The 24865-nt window shown below is 49.1% G+C and overlaps 1 protein-coding gene across 2 annotated transcripts in view; it reads right to left on the reverse strand.

Annotated features, from left to right (window-relative positions):
• Positions 1 to 24865, reverse strand: part of LOC119445389 (PHD finger protein 12) — a 207178-nt gene that overhangs the window by 13013 nt on the left and 169300 nt on the right. For both annotated transcript variants that reach the window (XM_049663251.1, XM_037709696.2), the window contains 2 exons: positions 11654 to 11736; positions 10457 to 10603 (listed from right to left, as the gene is read on the reverse strand). In XM_049663251.1, coding sequence (XP_049519208.1) covers positions 10457 to 10603; positions 11654 to 11736 — 230 coding nt within the window. The remainder of the gene's footprint in view (positions 1 to 10456; positions 10604 to 11653; positions 11737 to 24865) is intronic.

A 24865-nucleotide genomic window follows, 5' to 3' on the forward strand; every position in this document is an offset into this window, starting at 1 on the left:
AGCGCCGCCCCAGTATTTTTCCAAGTCGGGCGCCTCACAGTGCAAAGCATGCGCAGCCCCAGCCGCTCGTCCTACTCGACCATATTCTAGTACACTCTAGTACAAAGGGCGTGCGCCGAGTGCCCCTAGCTTCGTATGCGCCGTTTTTTTTTTTTCGACGTTCGCGTTGAAGCGAGAGAATAGACAGCGCAAAGGTCAATATGCCCGCGGTCATCGAGCGAGATGTGTTCATGTAACCGGTGCGCGCGTGACACCGTGCTTATTTAGTTAGTAAGCGCATATTTACAACTTTATACGGCCGATAAAACTAAGATCCTTACTTCGTATCGCTGTCTATTAATTGGCTATCGCAATCGATGCTCCGCCTTTTGGGCGAAAGTGCGACATTTTTCTTAAGCCGCTCTAAGCCGCATAATTTTTTTCTCTGTGTGTGTGTGTGTGGGGGGGGGGTTCGGACTGCTCGGTTTTTCAGTCCACGCGAAGTCCGATAAATCGGTCGGCTACTGCACTCGGAAAGTGAAGCATTCAACTGTGCGCCACCCGTTCTAAATGCAAAGCGATCCCGATGCTCGTGTGTCACACAGGATTTTTTTTTTCGGTTGACTAGGTATCAAGCGCTGCCACAAAATCGCTTACACGCGTGGATATTATCGCTTTCTAACGTGGTTACTGATTTAACCGTGCACGAAATGTTTCATACAGATCTATTTCTACGAAAATAAACGGTCCCTGACTGCTCTACAAGAAAAGGGATGATAATACAGAATTAACCAGGTCATGTTCATAGTGTGTTAAACAACACACGAGAAAATCTATATTTTAATTTTCAACATTGACAGGTCGATCGATCTTTATTGCAGTGGTTTTCTCACTACACTTTGTTATTTTTGACACAGCCGCCCGTATTCTGTCGCTCTTCGAGCCACATTTTGCTCGGTTCTGCATATTTCTGAGCATCTCCTCGCTTTGTTTACTCAAGGCAAACCGCAGTCTTCAAAGCAAATGGGCGAAGAAGCTTTTCCATCACATTATGGCATTTAGGGAGTTCGATGAAATACCGCAAGGAGCTTCTAAGCTTTGCGATATCAACAAGTTCACCAAGTGGGAGTGAACTTGCCGCTCTTTATCCGGTGCAGCCAGAGATAGCACGGCGCTTGCTGTCGCTCTTTCGGCTTAACTGGTATCGCGAAAAGCGCTTTCCCGGACTCCCGGCGGTTGCTGCACCCGAACGTGCAGCACCCGGGCATTTCCTTTCGTTTTGTTTTAAGTCTACGAAAGTTACATATACACTAAATTATACAATATGCAAAATCTGACCTCGTTGATGACTCGTACGCGCGGTGTGTGCGAGCGATGTCTGTCTGCTTATCTCCTCCGGCACGACTTAGATCCGCCATCTATAGTGGAAAGTGATCACCTGACGGCAACTGACCAATCGGCGGCGCGGCGGCTAAGAGAAAAGGGCTGCGGTACGTTCCAGGTTCCAGTTACCTTAATTAGGACGTACGCGCTAGAGCTTTCTCGTCTCCTGTTTGCAGCTAAGGTTGCAACTAAGGCTCGCCCTATCGTCACGTTGAACGTTTTAATTCCCCGGTGGTGCAATTGGCAATAGACGTCGTCAAATCCGAGACTGTTTGGCGCAGTTAGGCACAATTTTCGTCGATTGTATCAGGATGGCACAGTAAATCCCAATTGGCGCACTTTGGCGCAGTTGGCGCAGGAGTGGAATCACTGCTCGGATCTTACTTGCTCCGAAAATTCCGAGACAGATTGGAATAGTTTTACGTATACCAGCCCAGGGTTGACTGCGGCTCTCTGGGTCTGCAGTGACAAATGGTGAGCCAAAAATTATGTTACGGCGTCGATTGGACCGCATAATTTGATAACATTTGCGGCTATCATCATGACCCTCGGCGTGGGAATATATGCAGTAAAACCTCGATAATTCGAACTCGGTTAATTCGATATTTCGGTTAATTCGAAGAATTTGAGCGGTCCCGTCATTATCAATGCAAATTCTACCAGATAATTTGAATGGCCCATGCGGCTCTATTCGGATAATTCGAAGTTTCCGGCTAGTAGCAATGTGCGGCGGTTAGGTTAGGGCGCTCCGTACAGTCGCCAACCGATTTTCCGAGCTCGTGGGGACTGAAAAATAGTCCGGAGAACTCTTTCGGCCGAAAAAAAAAATCATTAGTGCGGCTTAAAAAAAATCTTTAATAATGCCCTGCCTCATACTACGCTTGGAGAGGATCGACTTGCTTGCATTTGCGCAGCAATGACGTCGTCTCCGTGTACAGTCGACACGAACGTCACCGCGTTGGCGATCTCCGCCAACGGAGTTCGCCATGGAGATCCAAGAAACGAGCTTCGCACCGCTTAGCTCTCGCGAAGGTGCAGGAGATAGCGCCGATCACTGAGACATGGGTCTCCGAGACACCTGCTCGGTGTACACGCCACGTTCAAAATAGCAACCGAAACTTGAGAAAAAAAAAAAAAAAACTCACTGAATTAACACGCGTGGTGTCAGCACGCACGAGCGAGCGCGGCCGCCGCAGCCCGCAGCGAGCGAAGGTTCGTGCGGTCTATCGCTGCAACGGAAACTGAGCGGCGAGAGCACAGCCGATACGAAAGGTCAGAGCCGTCTGGAGATCGCTTTCAAGATACACGCTGCGCGAGAAACCGCCCCGGCGCTAAGTACGCAGTTGTTGGAAGAAGAGAAGTCGCCCCCCCCCCCCCCCCTCTCCCATACCCCCACGGCTTTTCGCACGAGGGAGGAAGTCGCGTTCACGCTCCGCCGTGCTCTCCATGAAAGCGCGCGTCCCCCGCGCGCGCTGTCACTCGCACATACGGCGGGCGCGCGGTGATGATTTTATCGCCCTTGGACTTTGTATGGATCCTCAGGGCGGCGACGCCGACGGCGAAAATCCGCTTGAAGTGTCCATATAATTGCTGTCGCAATAAAAAAAAAAAAAAATCCCACAATAAATGGTTACAACGATGGCATGGCCTCCGAGACGGGAAAATTGCGCGAGCTCTCTATTGATAGCGCGCGTTCCAATCTCGGAGGCTATACAGCGAGCCACTGGAATTCAAGCCAGTGCAAAATCCAACATGGCGGCCTCCAAGATTGGGTAGCGCGGCTCGGAAAGAGCGACTTAGTCCGCAAAATCGAACTTTGGGGTCTCAGTTCGTCCGAAAAATTGGGTGCGAAAATGCATGAACTCAATGGGAACCCTGATGGTGCATTTTTGAAGTCCGGAATATCCAGCAAGTCCAAATTTTTGGAGTCAGGCACCACCACGCCCGCTTTCGCGGCAGTTATCAATTCCGTGAACATCGTCCGCAACTTTGTTGAGTGCAGTGCGGGTGATATTTGTATGCTACGTTTTTTGAGCCAGCTGGAGAGCATGGCACTAAGGGCGGCGAACCAGCGCGCCAAGTAATCCCGCATCGGTAATTACTTTGAGTAATTTTTCTCGGACATGGAAAATAAAGGTGATTTCTTTTTGCGGCAAGTTCTTGCTTGTTTTCTTTTTTTATTATTCATTTCGGTTAATTCGAAAATCCGCTTAATTCGAAGAATTTTCGCGGTCCGGCGACCTTCGAATTATCGAGGTTTTACTGTAGTTCGATCATAGTGCCACAGATGTTTTCGGATTTACAGGTGGAAAGCATGCGCAGTGGCGCTGCTCGGCCCCCTCTTCCATATACTAGTACGCTATAGCTACGAAGCGCGCTTCGTGTTGTTTAATTTTGTGTTTCGTTGTGGTTTCGAAGTTCGCTGCCATATTTCATTATTCCACTAAAATTCAGATTGGCTTTCTCCAAACTGCTTCAAAATGAAATTTTATCTTCTCCAAATTGCTCCAAAATGAAATTTTCTCTTCACTAAACTGCTCCAAAATGCAATTTTACTTGCTCCAATATAACTTTGGGCAGCGCACCCCTGCTAAGTCAAATGACATGACCACTAGTGACACATGTGACGTCATCACAGTTTTTACCCAACCATGCACTCTCCAGCCTGCCGAAATGCATATAAAACAAAATGGCTTTCAAAGGTTAACAACCTGCTCACTATCACCCAGTGAAATGACATGATCACTAGTGACTCTCCTGATGACATCACATTTTTTACCCAACCATGCACGCTCCTAACCTGCCAACATGCACATCAAACGAAATGTTTTTCAACCTCCTCACTATCACTCAGTCCCATTACGTGACCGTTAATGACTTACGGGACGTCACCACAGTTGCACCTGAGCATCAACTCCCTTTACCGGCTGGCATGCATATCAAACGAAATGGTTTTCAAAAGGCAGGTAGCTATTCAGTATCACTCAGTAACATGATATCAGTAGTGACTCACGTGAAGTCACCACGGTCGTATCCGAGCATCCACTCTCCTCATCTGCTGACATGCATATACAACCAAATGGCTTTCAAATTGTAACTAGTTGGTTGGCGTTATTTAGTACCAGTATTAGGTCACTAGTGACTCATGCACCGTTGTCATGGTCTTGCTGAAGCATATATTCTTATAACGTGTCGACACTCAGCAAAAGAAATGGTTTTGAAAGGGCAGGTAGCAGCTCACTATCACTCATTAACATGACATGATCACTAGTAACTCACGCGACGTCACCACGGTTGTACTCAAGCATGCACTCTTCTAAACTGCCAAAATGCATTTCAAAAGAAATGATTTTCAGATTGTGACTGGGTGCTCGTGGTTTTTCACGGGAAGTCACATACCGTGAGATGGGCTGTTTATGCAAAGGTGTCAGGCACATGAAACCAAATGGTTATCCTAGAGTGATAAGTGCTTACTGTTACTGCGTTGCATGACGTTATCAGTAGTGGCTCACTCGTCATAGCTACACTTTTTGCCTTTGCTTGCACTCTCCTACCCTGTTACACATAAAACGAACAAAATGTAAAGAGGTGGTTTTTGCTGTTGAGTCACTAGGGACTGAACTGCTAAACAACTGCGTCATCGTACTTACACTTTATTTAGCATGCAGTCTTCTATACATATACAGTAAAGCGATTCTCAGAGTGCCATTACCAGATCAATATTATTTTATCATTTGGCAGAATCACCCAAGTTAGAATTGTAACACTTATAAACGCCGGGGGCCTGTATTAACCCGACAGCCTAGACTAGGGGCTGACCACCATGGAAGCTGACCCCATCGTCTATGGTGGTCAGGTAAGGTAAACAGCAAGCACAGCAGTAACACCAGGAGCACAAAACAAAAGGCCAGACCGCCACTATTACGGAGGCGCCGTATCTTGACATCTTGTGCTATCTTGACAATATCGTCAAGATAACACAAACATGTGTGCCACTTTAAGCCTCGCAGAACTGTGTCCATCATGCGCTCGAATGTCGCGGGTGCAGTCCAAAAGGCATGATGTACTCGTACAAGCCGTCTGGCGTGATAAAGGCTGTTTTCGGCCGATCAACTTCTTCCAGAGGCACTTGCCAATACCCGGAGTGCTAATCCAGAGATGAAAAGAACTCGGCTCCTTGCAGGCAGTCAATTTCGTCTTCTATGCGTGGCAGGGGATAGACGTCCTTGCGAGTGATCTTGTTGAGCCGGCTATAATCGACGCAAAACCTTACGGAGCTGTCCTTCTTTGTAAGAAGGACGACAGGAGATGCCCATGGACTTTTCGAGGGTCGAATTACTTCGCGCCGAAGCATGTCGTTGACTTGCTCGTTAATCACATAACGCTTGCTGACAGAAATGTGATACGGGCGTTGTCGCAATGGTGGGTGAGAGCCATTGTCAATGTGGTGCGTTACAGTTGAAGCCCGACCCAAGGAAGCTTGCCCCACGTCAAAAGACGAACGAAATTTTTCCAAAAAAAGACAGCAGCTGCATGTTGATAACTTGCATGTTGTCGATGGCTTCCACGATACCAACACATTCTCTTCGGAGCACCATGGCAGTGTATGGGCAAGGGTTGCAAACGAAAGTTGCACTAGTGCCCTTTGTGATGTCCACCGTCGCGAAAGGTAGCAACAGGCCCTTCCTCGCAAGGAAGCGGCCAGATGGCAAAAGTAATGCAACGACATCTGTCAAAAAAGTACACTAAATCAAGGCGCGCGTTGCTCAAGCCAGCGAAGAAAGCTGGCCCCGCGCAGCTTCGACAGGGAGAGAGCGCATACGCCACAGACAGCCGACGCGATCAACGGAGACTAGAAGCTTCGACAAGATACGCGAAGGTTACGGTAACGAGAGAGAGGAGTGAGTGGGTGCACCGAAAGACCCTCTTACCCGGCGAGCAGAGAGAGAGAGGGAGGACGACAACCCGGCTTGTGCCTACGGATGAGTCACCGCCCTCCTCGACGTACGCGGTTGAAAAAGCGAGAAATCTCTAGAACATTCCCAGGTTTTGTTCATGCTACGGGATCACGACTCCTTCGGAAGGTTTTAGAAGCGCCGGCGAAGGCAATAAAAGTGCTGTGCAGGAATTCGAAGGGCCATCAGACCACGCCGGTGAAGAGATGTGACGTGAAGACTGACCGTCTGCAGAAGACGGGGATTCCCTAGCAAGCTAACGACGGGTTCATCGAGCGTCTGCACTTCTGGAAAAAGTTCCTTCTTCAAGATTTGCCTCGAGCTACGCCGAGATCGTTCAGCTCAAGAGCAGCATGGGTGAATACGATTGGACACTTTGTGTTCCTATTCATTCTGTACTTTACGTGTTGAACTCTTAGTGCTTGTCGTTAATTATTTTCCAGTGTTTTGTTAATACCCATCTGAATTGTATTGTGACATGTCTAGCCGAAGTGTGCATGTCTGTATGTAAGTGCCTTGTTTTAAGAACATAATTTGTTGCGTTTTGACAACTCTGGGCTCTGACTCCGTCTTTGGACCACAACCAGCGTTCACTGGCGCACCAGAGGGCCCCTTATTGATTCTCCTTGCTTTCGTGGCGCTATTTTCGGAAGCTGATAAATCGGCTTTGGAATTTGGCCCGGTGTTGGCGCCTTGTTCATGGGGTGTGTGACAGCGTCAGAGAGGCCACTGCAGTGCATGGACACGACCGTTGGGGCGTTGGGAGGAACCTCAGTGTCGGCTTCAATGATCAGTTTCCTGGAAAGCGACGGAGTGTCGGTCAAGTCTGGCAGCAACGAGAGTTCTATTTCGGCCCGTGCGCAATCAATAACGCCATTGTGGCGTGAAAGAAAATCCAAGCCGAGGACGACATCGTGAGAGCAGGAGGAGATGATGAATTCTAAGGCTTATTTATACAACGTCCTGAATGTCAACACGAGCAGTGCAAGACGCCAAGGGCGAATATGCTGAGCACTGGCTGTGTGAAGGGATAGTCCGGAAAGGGGCGTTGTGACTTTCCGAAGTAAGCGGCAAAGTTTGGCGTCCATAATACATACATCTGCTCCTGTGTCCACGAGTGCAGACACGCTGACACCGTCAACAAACACTTCTATCACATTGGATGGGCTTCGATGAGGTACGCTCGGCGACGTGCTCTCAATGTTTGTTGCCTCTGACCACACGACCTGGGACGCCATTCTGCCCTCCGTAACTTACGTGTACAATGCCACTACGCAGAGCACTACTGGCTTTTTGCCATATTTCTTACTGTACGGTGAGCACTCATCGAACAATGCTACCATACAGGCCGGATACGTCTGAATGTGCACCCATTTCTGATACGGTGAGACATGCCGAAGAGTGCCACAACCTCATCCAGGCCTTCACCTCCAATGACCAAGAGTGCTAGACGAGCACTCGTGGTGACACCACTTCTGCGCCCACTTATGTGATTGAGCCCGTTGAATCGTCTTCGGACATGCGCCGTCATGGACGAGACATTGTCAACATTGAGTGCCTTAAGCCGTATTATGATCCACTAATAGCAACGAGCTGCTAGGTCGCCAGACGGCTCCCTTTTCGTCCCCGGGGTAATTGTAGCGAACAGGAGGGACGATATAGTGGGGCTTCCTCACCAGCGCTGTCTAGTGGGTCACTCTCTCCAGCACATTGCTCGGACAACGCCGCTCGGGGTTCCCTGAACTGATCCAACGGTCGACCCTAACGCTAGCGTGCAATAAACACGTTTACAATGGCCTAAGTTGACAGATGTATGTACCTGAAAAGCGTGAACACAGAATGGAGGAAGAGGTCAAGAAAGTTGGCAACCAAATACAGCATAGTCGAAACTGTAAATAGACAGTATAGTAGCTGTCTGGGTCAGTTGGTACATACTGAATAGTAAAAACCAGTCAAAAGACGAAGGACAGAGAAGAAACGTGGCACACACGACGACCAGTCGTCGTGTGTGCCACATCTCTTCTCTGTCTTTCGTCTTTTGACTGGTTTTTACTATTCTGTAAATAGACAACCAGGAGTCATCAGAAAGAAAGTGAGAAATAGAGACAGTAAAATGGATGCAAAAAATGGATACAAAAAGGACCATGGAGATTTACAAGAATGAGAAAAAAGAAATTAGAAGGGAGAATCTGTACAATAACACAAAGGGCAATGCCTTGCTACTATATGAGGCTCGAGCCGGTTGCCTAAGCACCAAAACATACCGGAGCAAATATTCAGAACTAGATGAGGCATGTGTATGCTGCAGTAAAGATGCAGAGACCACTCAGCACATCCTAATGAAATGCGAAAGGATTCACCCAGTTAAAACCGTTGGTAACGTACACCTTCCAGAAGCGCTTGGGTTTAAAGCGGACGGAAGCATCAACCGGTCAGCAGTCGAGATAAGCAAGAGACGTTTAATAGTATTGGTGAGCAGGGAAGAGATTGATAAGACCTGATTTGATCTTGCATTCATAAGTAGCGGTACAAGGTAGATTTTGAGAAGAAAAAAAGGAAAAATATTAATGAAATGTATACAAAAATGCCAGAAGAAAATCTTCTATAGCATACCTGATTAAATCAAGCAGGCTAGGTGACTATTCGTCACCGCCTCGTTTCAAAGGGGATGCCATTAAATCATCAGCTTCATCCACTTTCACAGGGTAGAAGGGAGGTGGAAATTTTTTTCCTTTTCCCGGCTAATTTTGGTTTTTCAATGGAGGACCCTGCTTTCGTGCGGCACGCGGCTGTTCGTCTGCAGGGGCCCATCTTCCATGGTCGTCAGCTCAGGTAAACCGCAAGCACAGCAGAGCCGCGTGTATGTGTTACACATAATGATATGTTTATCATTATTAGTTTGGTTTTCTGGAGATTCTTTCGTTTCGTTTGCTTTCATTAAATCATGTGTGCTGTGCCGTCATTGTGTCAGTCCATCTCCTAAACATCCGCGCCCCCGAGATCTGTGACACAATTTCCGCACTAAGTTTGTGCTGAATAGAAGCAATGGTTGCGGATTTATTCAGCAAATAAAGGTCAATTGGTGTACCAAGCATTCATTTACTTTCTTGATACCCTCTATAATAAGACATTCGGGTAACTCGGTCATTTTTTTCGGTCCCATGAAATCCAAATACTGTAGTGCAATGTGGCCTGATGAGGTGGTTTACCTGAAGGGGGCTGACATTTCTTGAGTGACAAATCTGGCTAATTAAAAAAGTTAACTAATCAACCTTTAATGATTCCACGTTCTATTTAAGAAACTGAAGCCAAGCAGTAGAGGACTATAGACAGGACAGCGCAGAAAAACATGACAGTGGTGAGCACTGCCATCCTAGATCAGTACAGGGCAAGATTACCGAAGCCACAGGAACCTTCTCCACGATTACTATGTCATAGAAGAAGGAGAAACGCTGCGAGCAGTGAAGGAGAAAACGCAACTTTGAGCAGGTGACCGTTGCTAGAGACTGGAAGTGCAAATATGGAATGCTTTTTTGCTCTATTTAGATTGCAGACATATATATTATTTTTCATTTAAAAGTTAACAATAATGCTATTACTGAGAATGTACTCACAATCATAAAATCTGCTAATAGCTGTTGGGCCTGCTTGATCCCACTTTCAACGTAGCTGCTGACATAACGAAAGACAAAGCGATCTTTCGCCATTTTTAACACAAGATTGGTAAATTCTTTGCTGCATGCCGTGCAATATTTGGCTCGCATGCTCAGAGGAGCCTTGTCTACAGATGGGTAACATTTTCTTACTGTGTTCAAGAAGTGTTTAAGGGCCCCTTTAAATAATGCATGGGTGTTACACACAAGATCATACCAAACTTCTAAACGCACATTTTTAGGAAAGTGTTGGCTCAAATGCCCAAGTATTTTGCAGGACACTTTAAGGCCTCATATGCCTTAAGTGGATTTCTGCTAAGCAAACAGGACTCGACTTGGCTTCAACCTTGCAAGTGTGCCCCTGAAGTGAACTATTTTCATTAGCTGCCTGGAATTTGTTGCACAAGTAATGTCTGCCCTTTCCATAAATGCATACCTGAATCGGCGACGCCACCTGCTGCAACTAAAGAATGTAACAACACAAACCGTGTGTCGAGGGGCGGCCAGTGCAGCAGCAGGCTGAGCGGTGGCGGCCAGCAGCCGCCGCTTGTCTGAGAAGTCGCATGAGTAGAGCACGTTGTCCACAGTGGTGCCGTGCTCACTGTAGTTGAGCAGCTCATAGTGCTTGCCAATCTGCACACACACATGCCATCAGCCGACAAAAAATGCTCTGGGATTCTTATTGATGCAACTAATGCCGCTTTGTGCCTGCCTCATTTTGGGCTTCTTCCATTAATGCCAATGGGTGTCCCAGGATAGGCTATTAGGCTACGTGCATATTTCTCTCGTGACAGTTTGAATTGGGCCAATACATGCAGGAATGGGATGTGCAAATCAACCTTTGCTTATGCACGTAGTGCTTATGCATAATATGCGTAGTGCTTATGCATAATACATCTGGTGTTATGCATAAGCACGCTTATGAAATACCAGGCACCCGCAGAAAGACCAGCCAGCTTGCGTTTCTTTTTCAGCAAGGTTGTTTCCTCCCCACAGTACAATATAAATGCCGTCACTATTGTCATTGCCTTCACACACAAACATATTGGCTTATCTGATGGTGCTTTGTAGAAACAATGCTGGATAGCCTGTAAGATTGTGTGTGGCAGTGTCACAGTGTGTGGCATCTGCATAATATTGTTCCGGCTTCTGAAAAGTTAGGATTGGCTGACTACCCATGTCGTATCAATAACTGTTATCTGCCACTGACGTACAAGCCACAAATTGGAGAATTTTTAGTACCGTATATACTCGTATAATTATAGCACCCCCAACTTTGATCCCTTGCAGACCCGCAAATGAATGGCTGTGCTGTAGTTTCCCAGTTAACTTGCCCTGGCTGATCGTCGCGTAAACTATGGTCCCATTAAAAGCTTGCACAATTAATTATTTGTTTGTACACTAAAGGAAGTGAGGCTTCACCTTGCAATTATGAAATTGAAACCTACCTAATAAAGAAAAAAAATAATGCAAGACACAAGATTTTCTTGCGATTTACTTTGGATGAAACCGTCCAGATCGTGCACTCTGTGCGAAATGCTCATGCATACAACATTCATCAGTACGGCACACTTAAAAAATGCTTCATATACAAAATGTACAAATTATGCATAATGACATCATACTTCATTTTTAATGCCAGATCAGAAGACAAGCCAGGCCAGCACACAAGTAGTGACTCACCTCATCGAAGAAGATGCACGCATGCTTCGCAGAGACAAAGTCGCAGTGGCCAAAGTCTCTGAGGCACAGATCCATGTCAGCACCTGCATTCCACCTCTCAGTTGGCACGTAAATTCTATTCAAAGGCATACTCGCACAAAAATATAACTTCTTACTATGTAAATAGGGTTTAGTGCTCTAAATTTTTATCTTCCCAAAATTTTACGCACTTTTTTTCGGTTTTTATTACGGCATGAAAATTTGATTTTTGGTGAATATATTTTTCTAGATGACCTTTCGGTGACCTTTTGGGGGAAAATTTTTTCACTTGAAGCTTACCATTTTTTGGTGAATATCTGGTTCACTTATTGACACTGAGACTTGTTGTATGACTGCACACACTGCTACTGAATACGGTCGTTGCATCCCTTTCATACCTCACAGCATAACACTCACCCCTTTTTTTAATTGTCGATTACAAAAAACTAACAAGAAAAAAAATAAACGAAAAAAAGAAAATATGCTGATGCTTTACAGTATAGGCAACTACACCACAGCTATCAACAACAAGCTTTCTACTTACTGTAACTAGTTCTTCACTTGCTTTATTTCTACATTGTGTTGAAATTAACAGATTTTTTTTAAACACAAGCTCCAGAACTTCATTAAAGCATGTGTCCCTACCATAACAGTAACTGAATACCATTCCCCATGGTTTAATGCAACATTAAAATATGTTAATAACAAAATTGAATGACAATCTTGATACGCAAAAATAGTGGACAAACCATGCACTTGAGAGATATGCTGCGCACGAAAAAACTTTTTCTCTGGCTCACTTAGGCCAAACAACCATTTTTCACTTCAACTTTACTCGATATGATACCCAAAGCTATTCTACTGGAAATCCTTCGACCACCTTATTGCTAGTGGTAAGCATAATCTTTCTATTTACTTCCCATCTAAATACATGAAAAAGGAGAAATCACTTTTCTGGGCAACCATTACTCACTTTGATGAGGTTTGTTGCATTTAAAAGTTAAAATATAGTGACTGAGGAAGTGGATGTTTTGTTTAAGGCGTTAATTTTTTTGCAGAAATTGCTCGAAAATTGCAAAACTGAAAAAAAAAAACCATGTATCAAGCTTCCCATTGTTTAACTCGGCAATGAAAAAATGTTATCAAGATTTTGTGACCTGCCCCTGATGATCCATCTAAAGTGAGCGAAATTGATGTATACACCGCTCTGAAAAGTACTACTAGATTGTGATGAAATTGAGGAAGTGACAGGGTCTAGATGGAACCTCGTGACACACCCCGAAAGATTTAGTATATGGCACACTCAAGCAACTGTTTTATCGAATTTGTGAACAAGGCTCCCATAAGGAAGCCACAACGTAATCCTTACTAAATTTCTGAGGTCTGTGTATTGTTTTATTTCACCATACTAACTTGCGAGTAAAAATTTTGCCCTCATAAATACTGTTTCCCATAAGACTGCAAATTTATATATGAAATTTGTCTGCTTAAGATGCACTCTAAATCTTTTGAGCAGAGGGCAGGATAATAAAAAAAACGAAACAAATATTACTCAAAATAAATTATCAAACCTTAGTAACGGTACTGCGTGTGGATAAATATATATAACCTTTTCATTTATTCGATGTGCTTTATTGAAATGATTTCTTTCTTATTTTAATTAGTTATGTTGCCTTTCTGGCATAACATCCAGAAAAGGAGCGAATCCATTATATCAGGATTAGAATTTTGTATTCACCACCAAGTCGCCACGGGTTTATCGATTTGAAATACAGTGCAGACCGCTTATGGCGTAAGTCGCCGGAGTCGCGAATATCCGCACTATAAGCGGTACCGCACTATAACCAAAGCAACAATTTTCAAGGCCCGCACATATGCAAAACATGTGCACCGAGCCGCCACACGTATGCGACAGTCGAGGAATGCGGCTAGAAGGTTTGCATTCAATTTACAGTCGAATCTCGTCAATTCGAAATATTTCACGCGGCGGCGCCTCCGACCGGCGTTGCTCCGGCACCGCCATAAAGCTTAGGAGAGACCCCTCAATGTCGCGCGCGAACAAAAAAAAAAAAAAAAAAAAATTCACCCTCTCTCAAATGCAAGGTCGCCGATTCTGCGTTGCGCCGGAACGTGCCGACGTCTCAGCCACGCTACCGTAGCCACGCGTAGAAAATGGCAGCGAACCCTTCTATCTCCTTTCCTTTCTAATCACGTGTTGACCTTGCACGCTGCGGCTACGGCGCAAAGGGAAGCAGCGGCGCTGTCCCAGGCCGGCCAACGAAACTGCCCACGCCGGCAAACGCCCGCTTCCCGATAACGGCAGAAAACGAAACTTCGGGGAGCTGGCGCCGGGCCGGCTGGAGCGGCGGCGCCTGCAGGGCGGCGGACGCGCACGGTGACAGTCGAAACGAGGGAGGGCGAGGGGAGCCACCGAAGCGGCGGAGTTGCCGAGGCGAAATCCGCTTCCCTGCCACCCTCCTCCCTCACATTCCTCCACGGTCTCCGCGTGCGCTTTTCGCCGAGCCGTGCAGGCGCCGCCCGCTCCCCGAAGTTTCGTTTACTGTCGTTATCGTGAAGCGAGCGCTGGCCGGCGTTGGCAGTTTCGTCGCCCTCGCTCGCTATGCGCGCCGTGATATTATTGCGATAGCAATTATATGGACACTTGAACCGGATTTCTGCCGTCGGCGTCGTCGTCGTCGTCGCCGTGACGTTCCCTATAGATAAAATCTTCGCCGCGCGCCGTATGCCCGAGAGGAAGCGTGCGGAGACGCGCGCTATCACGGAGAGCGAACGCACTCAATCTCCCACGCGCAAGCAAGGAAGCAGGAAGCCAGCGCCGGAGGGAGCAAGGGGGGGGGGGGGGGGGGGGGAGCGCACTTCTCTGCCAACAACCGCGCTCGTCGCTCGCTCGCACCGTCTCTTATCTCCACACGGCTCTGACCTTTAAGTGCATTCGCCGCTCAGTTTCCGTTGAAGCGATAGACCGCACGTACCTTCGCCCGCTGCGGCGTATGCTTGCTGCCAGCGTTTTGACAGTCGTTGTCTGCTGTCATTCAGTGTGATCTCTTCGTGTTTGTGCGCGCTCACACCACGCTTGTTCATTCAGTTCGTAATAGTCGGGCCACATTTTCCAACGCACGCTACACACGCAATGCTGCCCGGATCGGCAGTGCAGCGCTACAGGTGTGTCCCTTCGCACGCGCTGCCCACGGGAAGCGCTTCTCATCAACACCACCGTTTCACACGCGCCTTCTCGTGGTCATCGAGTCTCTCTTCATGTCGGTCTACTTACGCCGCAGCACACCTGCTTACTTAATCAGCTCATGTTTACTACAATTCATATTGCTACCAAAGCCGCTCACCTTACTTCGTATGACATGCTGTGTTGCTATCGCATTCATTGCTTCGCCCTTAGGGCGAAACTGTGACATTTTTTCACGACTCGCACTCAAGATTCTGGTTTCAGCCTCACTGGCTGTTCGTTCGCACCACGTTCCCTTCTCCTCCACTTCGTCTCTTTCTTCCTCGATCACTCCTTGGGGCGCCCGTTTGAGGGGAGCGTTCGCCATCTCCGCTGACTTCCGTACTCCCAGGCAGCCGCACTGTAACCGGTATTTCGTCTCCCGCAACTGCACTATAAGCGATATGTGTATACATGGAGTGTTATGAGAAATTTAACGGGAGTCTGAAAAGACCGCACTATATCCGGTCCTGCACTATAAGCGGTTACGTTATAAGTGGTCTATACTGTAATATTGACCACTGATGGTGGTAAACAACCCTGTTCCCATTTTTTGGTTAGCACACAGCTTTGTTTTTTTTTTTTTGCTTGTTCACAGTCATTCTACCTGCAGATAGCTTATACATACAAGACGTTGAGGTGGTCTGGAAAGAGCCACCATTCTTTACAAAGTTTTGCTAGTGACCCATCACCGTAACTTTGGTATTTCTACAAAATCGCGTTGACTGTTGCGCATAATGTTTATGTAGTGTAGAAGTGTACGTCAGTTTGTTTAACATAGTCAAAAATAAAATAGCGCAATACACAGGAAAGAGAGCGCACTCATGTTGTTTAGTCTTGCTCTGTCCTGTTTATGACAATGTTCGTGTTATAACAGATGCCAGAAAAGACTACTCCTGTAAGTTGTAGTGTAGACTTATTTAAATAAAACTAAACCTACAAAATGTCACACGACTTAGTGTGCGACAAGCCCCCTCCATATTTATTTTCTTTCTACTCTCTGTGATCGCAATCATGCAGCCTGAATATTGCGGGTACAAGCAATAGTCATTGCCGTACTGGATTGCTTACTTCATAAGACGATTTACACACAAAAAATATATTCAGGCGTGCAGTAGCATCTTTGTATGGCACACTAAACAAATTTTCTTGTGTATTTCAACTGATTAATTTGGCCGAAAAGTTAACCTCAGCTGAGCCACGAATTAACTACCTGACAGTTGTTCGACTGAATTGTGTTGTCCGGCCCTAAAACGTAAGCCTTTCATCACAGCTTTCAAATGGGGTTAAAAAGAATCTCAGGCAGCTGGTTACAAATGATTTATTTGGGATGTACATGGTATGTTTCGGCACCAAGACCTTCTAGAGCCTCGCAATATGTAAAGATAACAGCACATGATAGCACACATGACAATGTGCCATGGCAGTGAAATAAGGCACAAAGCGTAATGTGGATGAGAAGGGAAAGAAACTAGGAGTGTTCAAATAGGAAACCTTCCAAATCTAAGAGAATATGAACATTTGAGAAGAACGTCCACCGAATATTGAATATGGAATATTGGCCAATTTCTAAATCAGCAACGAGTTTGTGCCGCTGTGGACGTTGGGAGCTGAAGAGGAGGTTGAAGTGTCTCTAGCATCGGTAGATGGTGTTACCCTGGCCACTGAGCTACAACCTTGTAACTGTATATATTGTAAATACACGTATTTTCTCCCCGTAACATTTTGATGGAGGTGCGGGGTAATCTTGCCACAAGCCGGCCCTGGATCTTCGCAGCAGGCATCACATCGATTCCGCTGTTATGGCTACTGACGCTGCCTCCGCCGCTCAGATGCCAGCAGTAGTGCTAACCCAGCTACATCACCCGAGAATCTTTATCAGCACTGGCAAGGTCGACGTCAGAGACTGGCTGACGTCGTATGAGAGCGTCGGTAAGCGCAACAAGTGGGATGCCACACTTTTGCTGGCCAACGTGATCTTTTACTTGGGAGGAACCGCGAAGGTATGGTTTGAGACGCATGAAGCCGACATTACCAGCTGAGACTCCTGCAAGGAAAAGCTTGTGGGCCCAGTGGGGAGCACACGCTGCCACCTTCTCCCGCGGGCGCTCGCCCGTCGCTTGCGAACGGAGCGCACGCGGCGGTAGCCGGGCGGGCGTCGCGCGCACAAGCGCCGCGGGAGCCGGGCTAGCCGGGCGGACACGGGAGAAATGCACTTTGCCCTCTCCCGGTTCTCGCTCGCCTCTCGCGACGCGCGCGCCCGCGCGGGAAGAGGGAAAGTATCCGGCGGGCGAGGAGGACACTCCCCTCGCGGAAAGGTAAAAAGATATAAAAGAGCGCGACCAAGAGACCCCCGGTCTCTCTGACCTCGCTTGACCTACCTGCCGATACGGATTTACCCGCTGAAACCCGTGAGTGACCTCGTTTGCGCGACTACTACACGCAACGAGGCAAGCCTATTTTATTACTTATTATACAGAGCGGACTTCCCTCTGCAAGAGTGTTTTATTGCCAACAGCAATAAACGTTGTTGAGTTGACTCGCTTGTTGCCTTATTCGCCCGAACCCTACGTAGCTGCAATTACACGCGCTACGGGTTGGGGAAGACCCCCACATTTGGCGCTACCAACCTGGTTCGAATTCGGCAACACGGCCAGGTTTTTTTTTCTGTTTTTTGGAGCTGGGACTACTGAAGTTACAGCTAACAATGGCGACGGGCTTGTCTGACTTTCCAGATTTGTACATGTTGTCGGATGTCGCGGCAGATAATCAGAGGCCTAGTGCTAACGCGGCGGCAGCTTCCGAACAAACCGGTAGCTTTGATTTTGAGTGTTTCACGCGGAACAGTCGGGATCACGGAAACGCCACGTTGGCAGGGTTTAGGCCTGAAAGTAGGCCTAACACGCCTAACACCTCGCCGCTTCGTCCCGCGGACTCAGAGCCACCTATGCCTCTAACTAGTTCGACGCAAGCTGCGGATGCGTCCGAACCTTTGGGCGGTAGTATTCCGTCAAGCGAAATAATGCTGCAGAATGCGCTGCAAGTCATGCAGAGCTTAGCCGGCGCCCTGCAGAACACAACGCGGGCCCCGTCGCAGAGCGAGCGACCACGAATTAAGGTAGACATGCCTACCTATAGTGGGTACCACGATCGCACTAGTGCAAACGAGTACCTCGACCGTCTGCAGTATTATCAGCAAGCAACAGGGCTTTCAGACGCCGAACTTCTCGCGCGCGTGGTCCCTGCTTCACTGACTGAACAGGCGGCTCGTTGGTTCCGACTGGCCGGACACAGAGCCCGCACAGTAGAAGAGTTCCGCGCGAACTTCCGCGAGGAATTTCTTCCGGCCAACTACGAGTGGCGTTTGAGGAGAGAGTTGGAGTTGCGTACCCAGCATCCGGACGAGTCCCTGCTGGAGTACGTTCGAGCGATGGACGAACTTTAACGTCTCGCAAGCCCTCTCGCCACCGACGCCGATAAAGTCGAGCGCGTCACACGGCAAGCGCACCCGACTTTCGCGGCCTACTTCAGGGGATGTAGGTACCGAGACTTAGACGAGCTCGCCACCGAAGCAAAGCGCATCCAAGGGGACATCCTCGCGGCGCGAGCATACCGTCCGCCTCCACCCGCCGCGCTGTCACTCGAGCCTCGCTGCGCGTGGAACGGCAGCGGGATCGCTTCACATTCCCCGAGGGTCGACGCGTCGGCATCGTTCGCCGACGAGCAGGTCCAGCGTGGTTGGGAATTATCAGACCGCGCCTTGGACCCGTACGCCTACGCGCTGAAAACAGCACAGCATAACGCGGCACGCAGTGCGCCGCGGCAGGAACTTGCGACTGCGAGAACTGAGGAGCGGCACATGCCGAGCGTGGAAGCTACGGCCCGCCGGATTGGAGCGACGGGCGCCCACGCCACCGAGGCTTCGGTGGCCGTTGCTACCAATGCGGCGGACTGGGGCACATCGCCCGTGACTGCGCAAGCACGCCGGGCCAAGGTCGAGCACGTGGTTCGGGAAACGGGCGAGGCCGCCGGTGATCCACCTTGGGTCCCGGAGGCGATCTCGAACACAACTGGCGATTTCGATTTACTTGCGCCTTTGGCTTGTCGCGTAGGAGATGTCGCGGACTCGCAGGCGCCGTTCATCGAGCTAACGATAGCCCGAAAGAAGTTTGCCGCATTATTGGATACTGGGGCAAGCGCTTCTTTATTTGGTGACGAGGTGTTGCAGCATCTCCGCGAGAACAATATCCGCTTAAGAGATAGTGACATCACTTTCCGCCTTGCTTCCGGCACAGCACAATCGAGCGGTGCAGCTAGACTAGTTATTCGTTGGGAGAGACGCGTCAGGCGACAACGCCTCTTACATCTTCCCGGTCTGTCAGTGCCTGTTATTTTAGGTCGAGACTTTCTCCTCAAGTCGGGTATTTTGATAGACATCGCCAGCGGAGGTTACCGAGAGAACGGAACGGGTGTTTTGAAGCGTTTCGCAAAAGCGCCCGTGCCTGCGGCGACACGCCAGTCTCCGGGGGCGGCGCGAGCGGGCCACACCCAGCCGCAGCCGAGCGAGCAAACCGTAATCGGTAAAGACGATCAAAGCAACGGAGAGACGGTGGCACAACATTGTGCCATAGAGAAAGGAATTCAACATAGAGAAAGAGGGGACACTCCCATAGGGCCCAGCGGCCGAATTCACTGCAGCGTGCCAAGCGGTCGGCGTCAATCACTTCCGGTTTCGGTTTTGGGCGCGCGTATTTTGAACGCAACTAGCACGCCGGCTGCGCCCCCCCCCCCCCCCCCCTTTTCCTATTTTTTTTTGCTCTTCGTGCAGAATCGGTTTATTATTTAGTAAAAATGATTGCGAACGATCTCGTAAAGTCCGATCGAATCTGTGCCACGTGCAATTTCACCAAGTAGACGCAAGACCTTTTGTGCAATGAGGAAATATTTATTTTGCTCTATATAAAAGCTCGTTCCGCGCTTTTTGTGCGTTCATCCAACGTTGTGACCCCAGCAGGTAAGGCCGTAATTCCTGTATGAAGCTCCACCGGACGGCACCAGCTGAAAAAAAGTAAATTACAAGCATGTTACATTTGCAAGCATGTAACAGCATGTTACAAGCATGTGTCATTTTGGTATTTAGACATAGCAATACTGCGTGTAGAGGCGAAACGTTGCGAAAGCGGTGAATGGGCGGCATTAAAAACAAAAGAAATTCGCTTTTACATACATGGCGTAGAAAATACCCGACTCATCCCAAACAAAAATATGAAAACATCTGATTTCCAAGCGTTCCCCCATTTCCGGGCATTTCCTGCACTTTGACAGCACAAATACACGGGCGACTTCGCGTTTCCACAACTTGGCCTCGGGCGACGCGACGGTACGCTACATACATAGAGGCGGACGCAACAGGCACTCAAGACAAATGCGTGGGTGCAATGCCTTTTTTCAGTCCTTTAGAAGACGGAATTTTCAAATTACAAGTTTCTGATATGTTCGTCAGCGTTATCTTTCGCGCGTTCTATCGGCGCCAGCAGCACACCCCATGTCATCACTCTTGGCAGTCGCCCATCGCGTTTTCAACAGGCGTGAGTACCGAAAGAAGGTATATGTTGTTGCGGAGCCACAAAAAAACGTCACAGACTTGTCCCTCTATAGATTCATTACACGCCAAACTAACTTTATCACCACGGCCGAGCTGCTTATCGCTAACTGCGTCGCAGCGCGCTGTGCGGCCAGCGTGCCTCAAAAGTACCCCAGAAAGTAACGAAATTACTTTTCAGTAATGTCTGGCGTCAGAGAAAGCTACACAAACAATTCTCCTAGCAAGATGCACTAGACTACGCACCACGGTCGAGTTAGTTCTCGCTAACTGCGCCCTGTGCGGCCAGTGTGGCTCAAAAACCGAAATAAGTTACCATAATCCCCTAGGAAGCGTCGGAAACATGTCTCAGCACGATTCATTTACTCAAATTAACTGCGCCAGGACGGCCGAGCTGTTTTTCGCTAACTGCGTCTTAAGTCTCGGTCCCGTGCCGTAAGCCTAATTGCGTTGTAGACTGTGAAACAAGATTTCTCACCTTGCCGTAGTCCAATAGTGCAGTGGTGTCTTGTCTCAGTGCAGAAGGAACGCAAGAATACGCCGGGTGACGCATGTATGTGGCGCGTCATGACCTGTGGCTAAGTAAGGCAAGGAAAATAAGTCGCAAAGCTTAAGTTCATTTATACGCAAAACGTTTTAGTTTTCGCCAGCAAAGAATTTAAAAAATAAACGAATGCTTGTTAACTTAAGTTCACTTTCTTTTTTTTTCTATGCTCACGGCAGCTAACGTTCGGTGTCAAAAGTATAGCGTGACGTATGGTGACGTGTTTCCTGTTGCCAGTTTTTGCCGAGTGTCCCCTCTTGTTGAATTTCTTTCTCTATGATTGTGCCGCGACGTTGCAAGGGGCAGCGCACCCACTTTTATCAGAGGTCAACAGCCTGCCGGAGAGAGAAAGGGCACGACTGTCATCGCTGTTGTACGAATACGACGCGATTTTCACGGACCGGCCGGGCCTCACTACGTTAGTCAGGCACAGGATAGACACGGGTGACGCTGCGCCGTGGAAATGTAATCCTCGGCCGATAGGCTTGACTAAACGGAAAGCACTTGACAGCGCCTTAGACGAACTCATCGACACAGGCGTTGTGGAAAGGTCCAACAGATCATGGGGCTTCCCGGTAGTTCTAGTCCCGAAGAAGGACGATACTTATCGCCTTTGTGTAGACTACCGCAGGCTGAACGAGGTTACGAAGAAGGATGCATACCCTCTACCCTCCATTTCCTCTCTGGTATCTAACCTAGGCGGGGATATTTACACTTTACAACTTTACAACTCTCGATGCTAGTCGGGGATATTTTCAGCTCGAAATGGACGAGCGTGACAAAGAGAAAACGGCTTTCACTTGTCACCGCGGGCTCTTTCAGTTCAAAAGAATGTCTTTTGGCTTAGTCGGAGCTCCCGCTACCTATCAGAGGTTGATGGACCGAGTTCTAGGAGATGCGAAGTGGCAACATGCTCTCGCATATCTCGACGACATAGTGGTTTATTCGAAAACATTCGACGAGCACTTGCGCCACTTGAGAGACGTCCTAGACAGGCTGAGGTCCGCGGGTATCACGTTGAACCCGAGTAAAGCTCAGATAGCTGCGAACAGAATAACGCTGTTGGGATTCACGTTGGACAACGGCCGCATTCTGCCGAGTGAGGATAAGCTCGAGGCTATACTTAGCTACCCTTCGCCGAAAGACATCGGCGAACTGAGACGCTTTCTGGGATTGGTGAACTTTTATCGCCAATTCATTCCAGACTGCGCGGCAGTGCAAGCGCCTTTAACGAAGCTCTTGAGGAAAGACGAGCGTTGGACTTGGGGTCCAGAGCAGGAGGCGGCACTGCGCGGCCTCACAAAGGTGCTCGCGGACACGGCAGAGTTGCAGCTGCCCGACTTGAACAGGGAGTTTGTGATTCAAACAGACGCAAGCGACCTGGGTCTAGGTGCAATTTTGCTTCAGGAGCACGGAGGCATTCTCCGACCGGTTGCGTTCGCGAGCCGTTCGTTGACGCCGGCAGAAAGGGACTACTCGGTGACAGAGAAGGAGTGTCTCGCGATAGTTTTCGCTCTGCGAAAGTTTGACTATTATGTCGACGGAGTGGCATTCACGATTGAGACTGACCACATGGCTCTCACTTGGTTGAGGCGCTTGAGTGAGCCGAGTGGCCGCCTGGCGCGTTTGGCACTGCTGCTGCAGCGTTACGACTTCACCGTGCGCTACCGCAAAGGAAAAAGCAATGCCGCAGCGGACGCACTTTCGCGAGCGCCAGTCCGAGGCGAGGGAGAAACCCTGGCCGTAGCCCGAGTAAGGGACGCAGAACAACCGTCGATCCTGGGCGAGAGCGTGAACCACGTAGATGTTGTCGGTTCCGCAGTTGTTGTCTTCAGCAGAAAAGAGCTGTTCGAGGCTCAGCAGAAGGATCCGTTTTGTCGAAAAGTGCTCGACGGGCTCCGGGAGCCGGGCGGCGCGCACATGGAGGCAGCTGGTATTGCTGCCGGTGCGGAGCGCTCAGGAACAGCTGGTAATGCTGTGAGCGCGCTGGATTCCTATCTGCTGAATTCAGACGGCGTCCTGCTGAGGTATATTCCCACCGAGAACGATACAAGTGAGGCGTTTAAAGTGGTGATACCGCGCGCGTTGAGAGGAGCACTGCTACGCTACTTTCATGACTCGTGCATCGCTGGGCACGCGAGCGGAACCAAGACTTCCATTAAGTTGTGTCACTTCGCTACCTGGCTTGGCATGAAACGGGACATGATTCATTACGCCCGCTCGTGTCATGTGTGCCAAAGCGTGAAGCCCCGAGGCGGACGACCGCCCGGCTTCATGCAGCCTATCGACAGCCAGACTCCTTGGCAAATCGCGACATGTGACGTCATGGGACCGTATCCCACAACACCGAGCAGGAACAAATTATTGCTGGTGGTCACGGATCACTTCAGTAAATGGGTAGAACTTTTCCCCCTACGAAAACTGACGGCACGGGTGATCATGGATAAGTTGATGGAGGTTTTCACCAGGTTTGGTTTTCCGGAGCAGTTGATAACGGACAATGCGTCCTACTTCACTGCAAAGGTATTCATTGACTCATGCGCCGCACTGGGCATTAAGCATAAGAAAACGACAACCTACCAAGCTCAGTCGAACCCCAATGAACGAGTCAATCGCAACATCAAGCACATGCTTGTCGCGTTCTCTGAAAGGCATAAGGACTGGGATACCTACCTTCCAGAGATCGGGTTTGCATTGCGATCGACAGTGAACCGCTCGGCTGGGTATGCGCCTTCTTCTCTCAACCTGGGGAGAGAGCTGCCGAATCCGATGGATAGGGTTCTCGCAGATCACAGTGGAATGCCAGTCGCGCCGTCAGCAAGAGCTGAATACGCGACGCATCTACGTGCCAAGATGATGGAAGCTTTACATAGAGCACGCTGTAATCTTCGCACTGCAAGGGCACAGCAGAAGGCGCAGTACGACCGCTCGCATCGGAACGTCCACTACGAAGTGGGCGATCTGGTGCTTCGACGCCAGCACGTTCTCAGCGATGCTACCAAACAGTTCGCTGCCTCGCTGGCGCCGAAGTGGACCGGGCCGTATCAAGTGAGAGAGACGGTTTCCTCGCTTGTTTACCGGCTCGAGAACAAGAAAGGAAAGCCGATCGGCGGACCGGTACACGTATGCGACCTGAAATGCTACGTGCCGCGTGATGAGCAGTGGGATGACGATCAGGCCCTCCCTCAACCGCGATCGGTGAGAGAGAGCAGTCAGAACAGAACGGCGAGCCCGCAGCCGCGCAACAATTTGCGTAGCAGGCGAAAGTAATCTGACTGCTAGTTGCGTAACCCGACGACTGCGAGGAACATTCGTAAGTCCGGGTGGCGTTGCGTACCGCGTGAGCATACAGCCGCGCCGGGCTGGCACCTTGGTAGTTCCTGCCGGGGAAGCGAACGTCTAGTGACCACGGAGCGCCGAGTATGGACGACGAGTCGTCGAGGCCACGACGGGAATGTGGCGTGAACGTTCGACGCGTGGGTGTGCGGTTTCACCAAAGACTGCTGTGAGGGACAGTGCGGTGATTATCTTGTGCTGCGACTCGAATTGGTGATGATTCTTGCGAACATTCCCTTCGTAACAGACGTCGACGGGGTTCCCGGATACGGCGAACTTTGCTGCTGATCACAGTGCCGCTTCGTGCAGTTTGCTAATAATTTCCAGGAGCAGAGCAAGACGAGATACGGCCGTGCGAGTTGCCTGCAGTACGCGCTGGAACAACTGACGCCCTTGCAGTACTGACGGCGCTACGCCGGCCTTGGAGCCGCACGAACCGCTAGCCGGCGGCCGGCAGACGGCCACCCCCTC

The sequence above is a fragment of the Dermacentor silvarum genome, chromosome 3 (genome assembly GCF_013339745.2).
Source record: "Dermacentor silvarum isolate Dsil-2018 chromosome 3, BIME_Dsil_1.4, whole genome shotgun sequence".
Lineage (NCBI taxonomy): Eukaryota > Metazoa > Arthropoda > Arachnida > Ixodida > Ixodidae > Dermacentor > Dermacentor silvarum.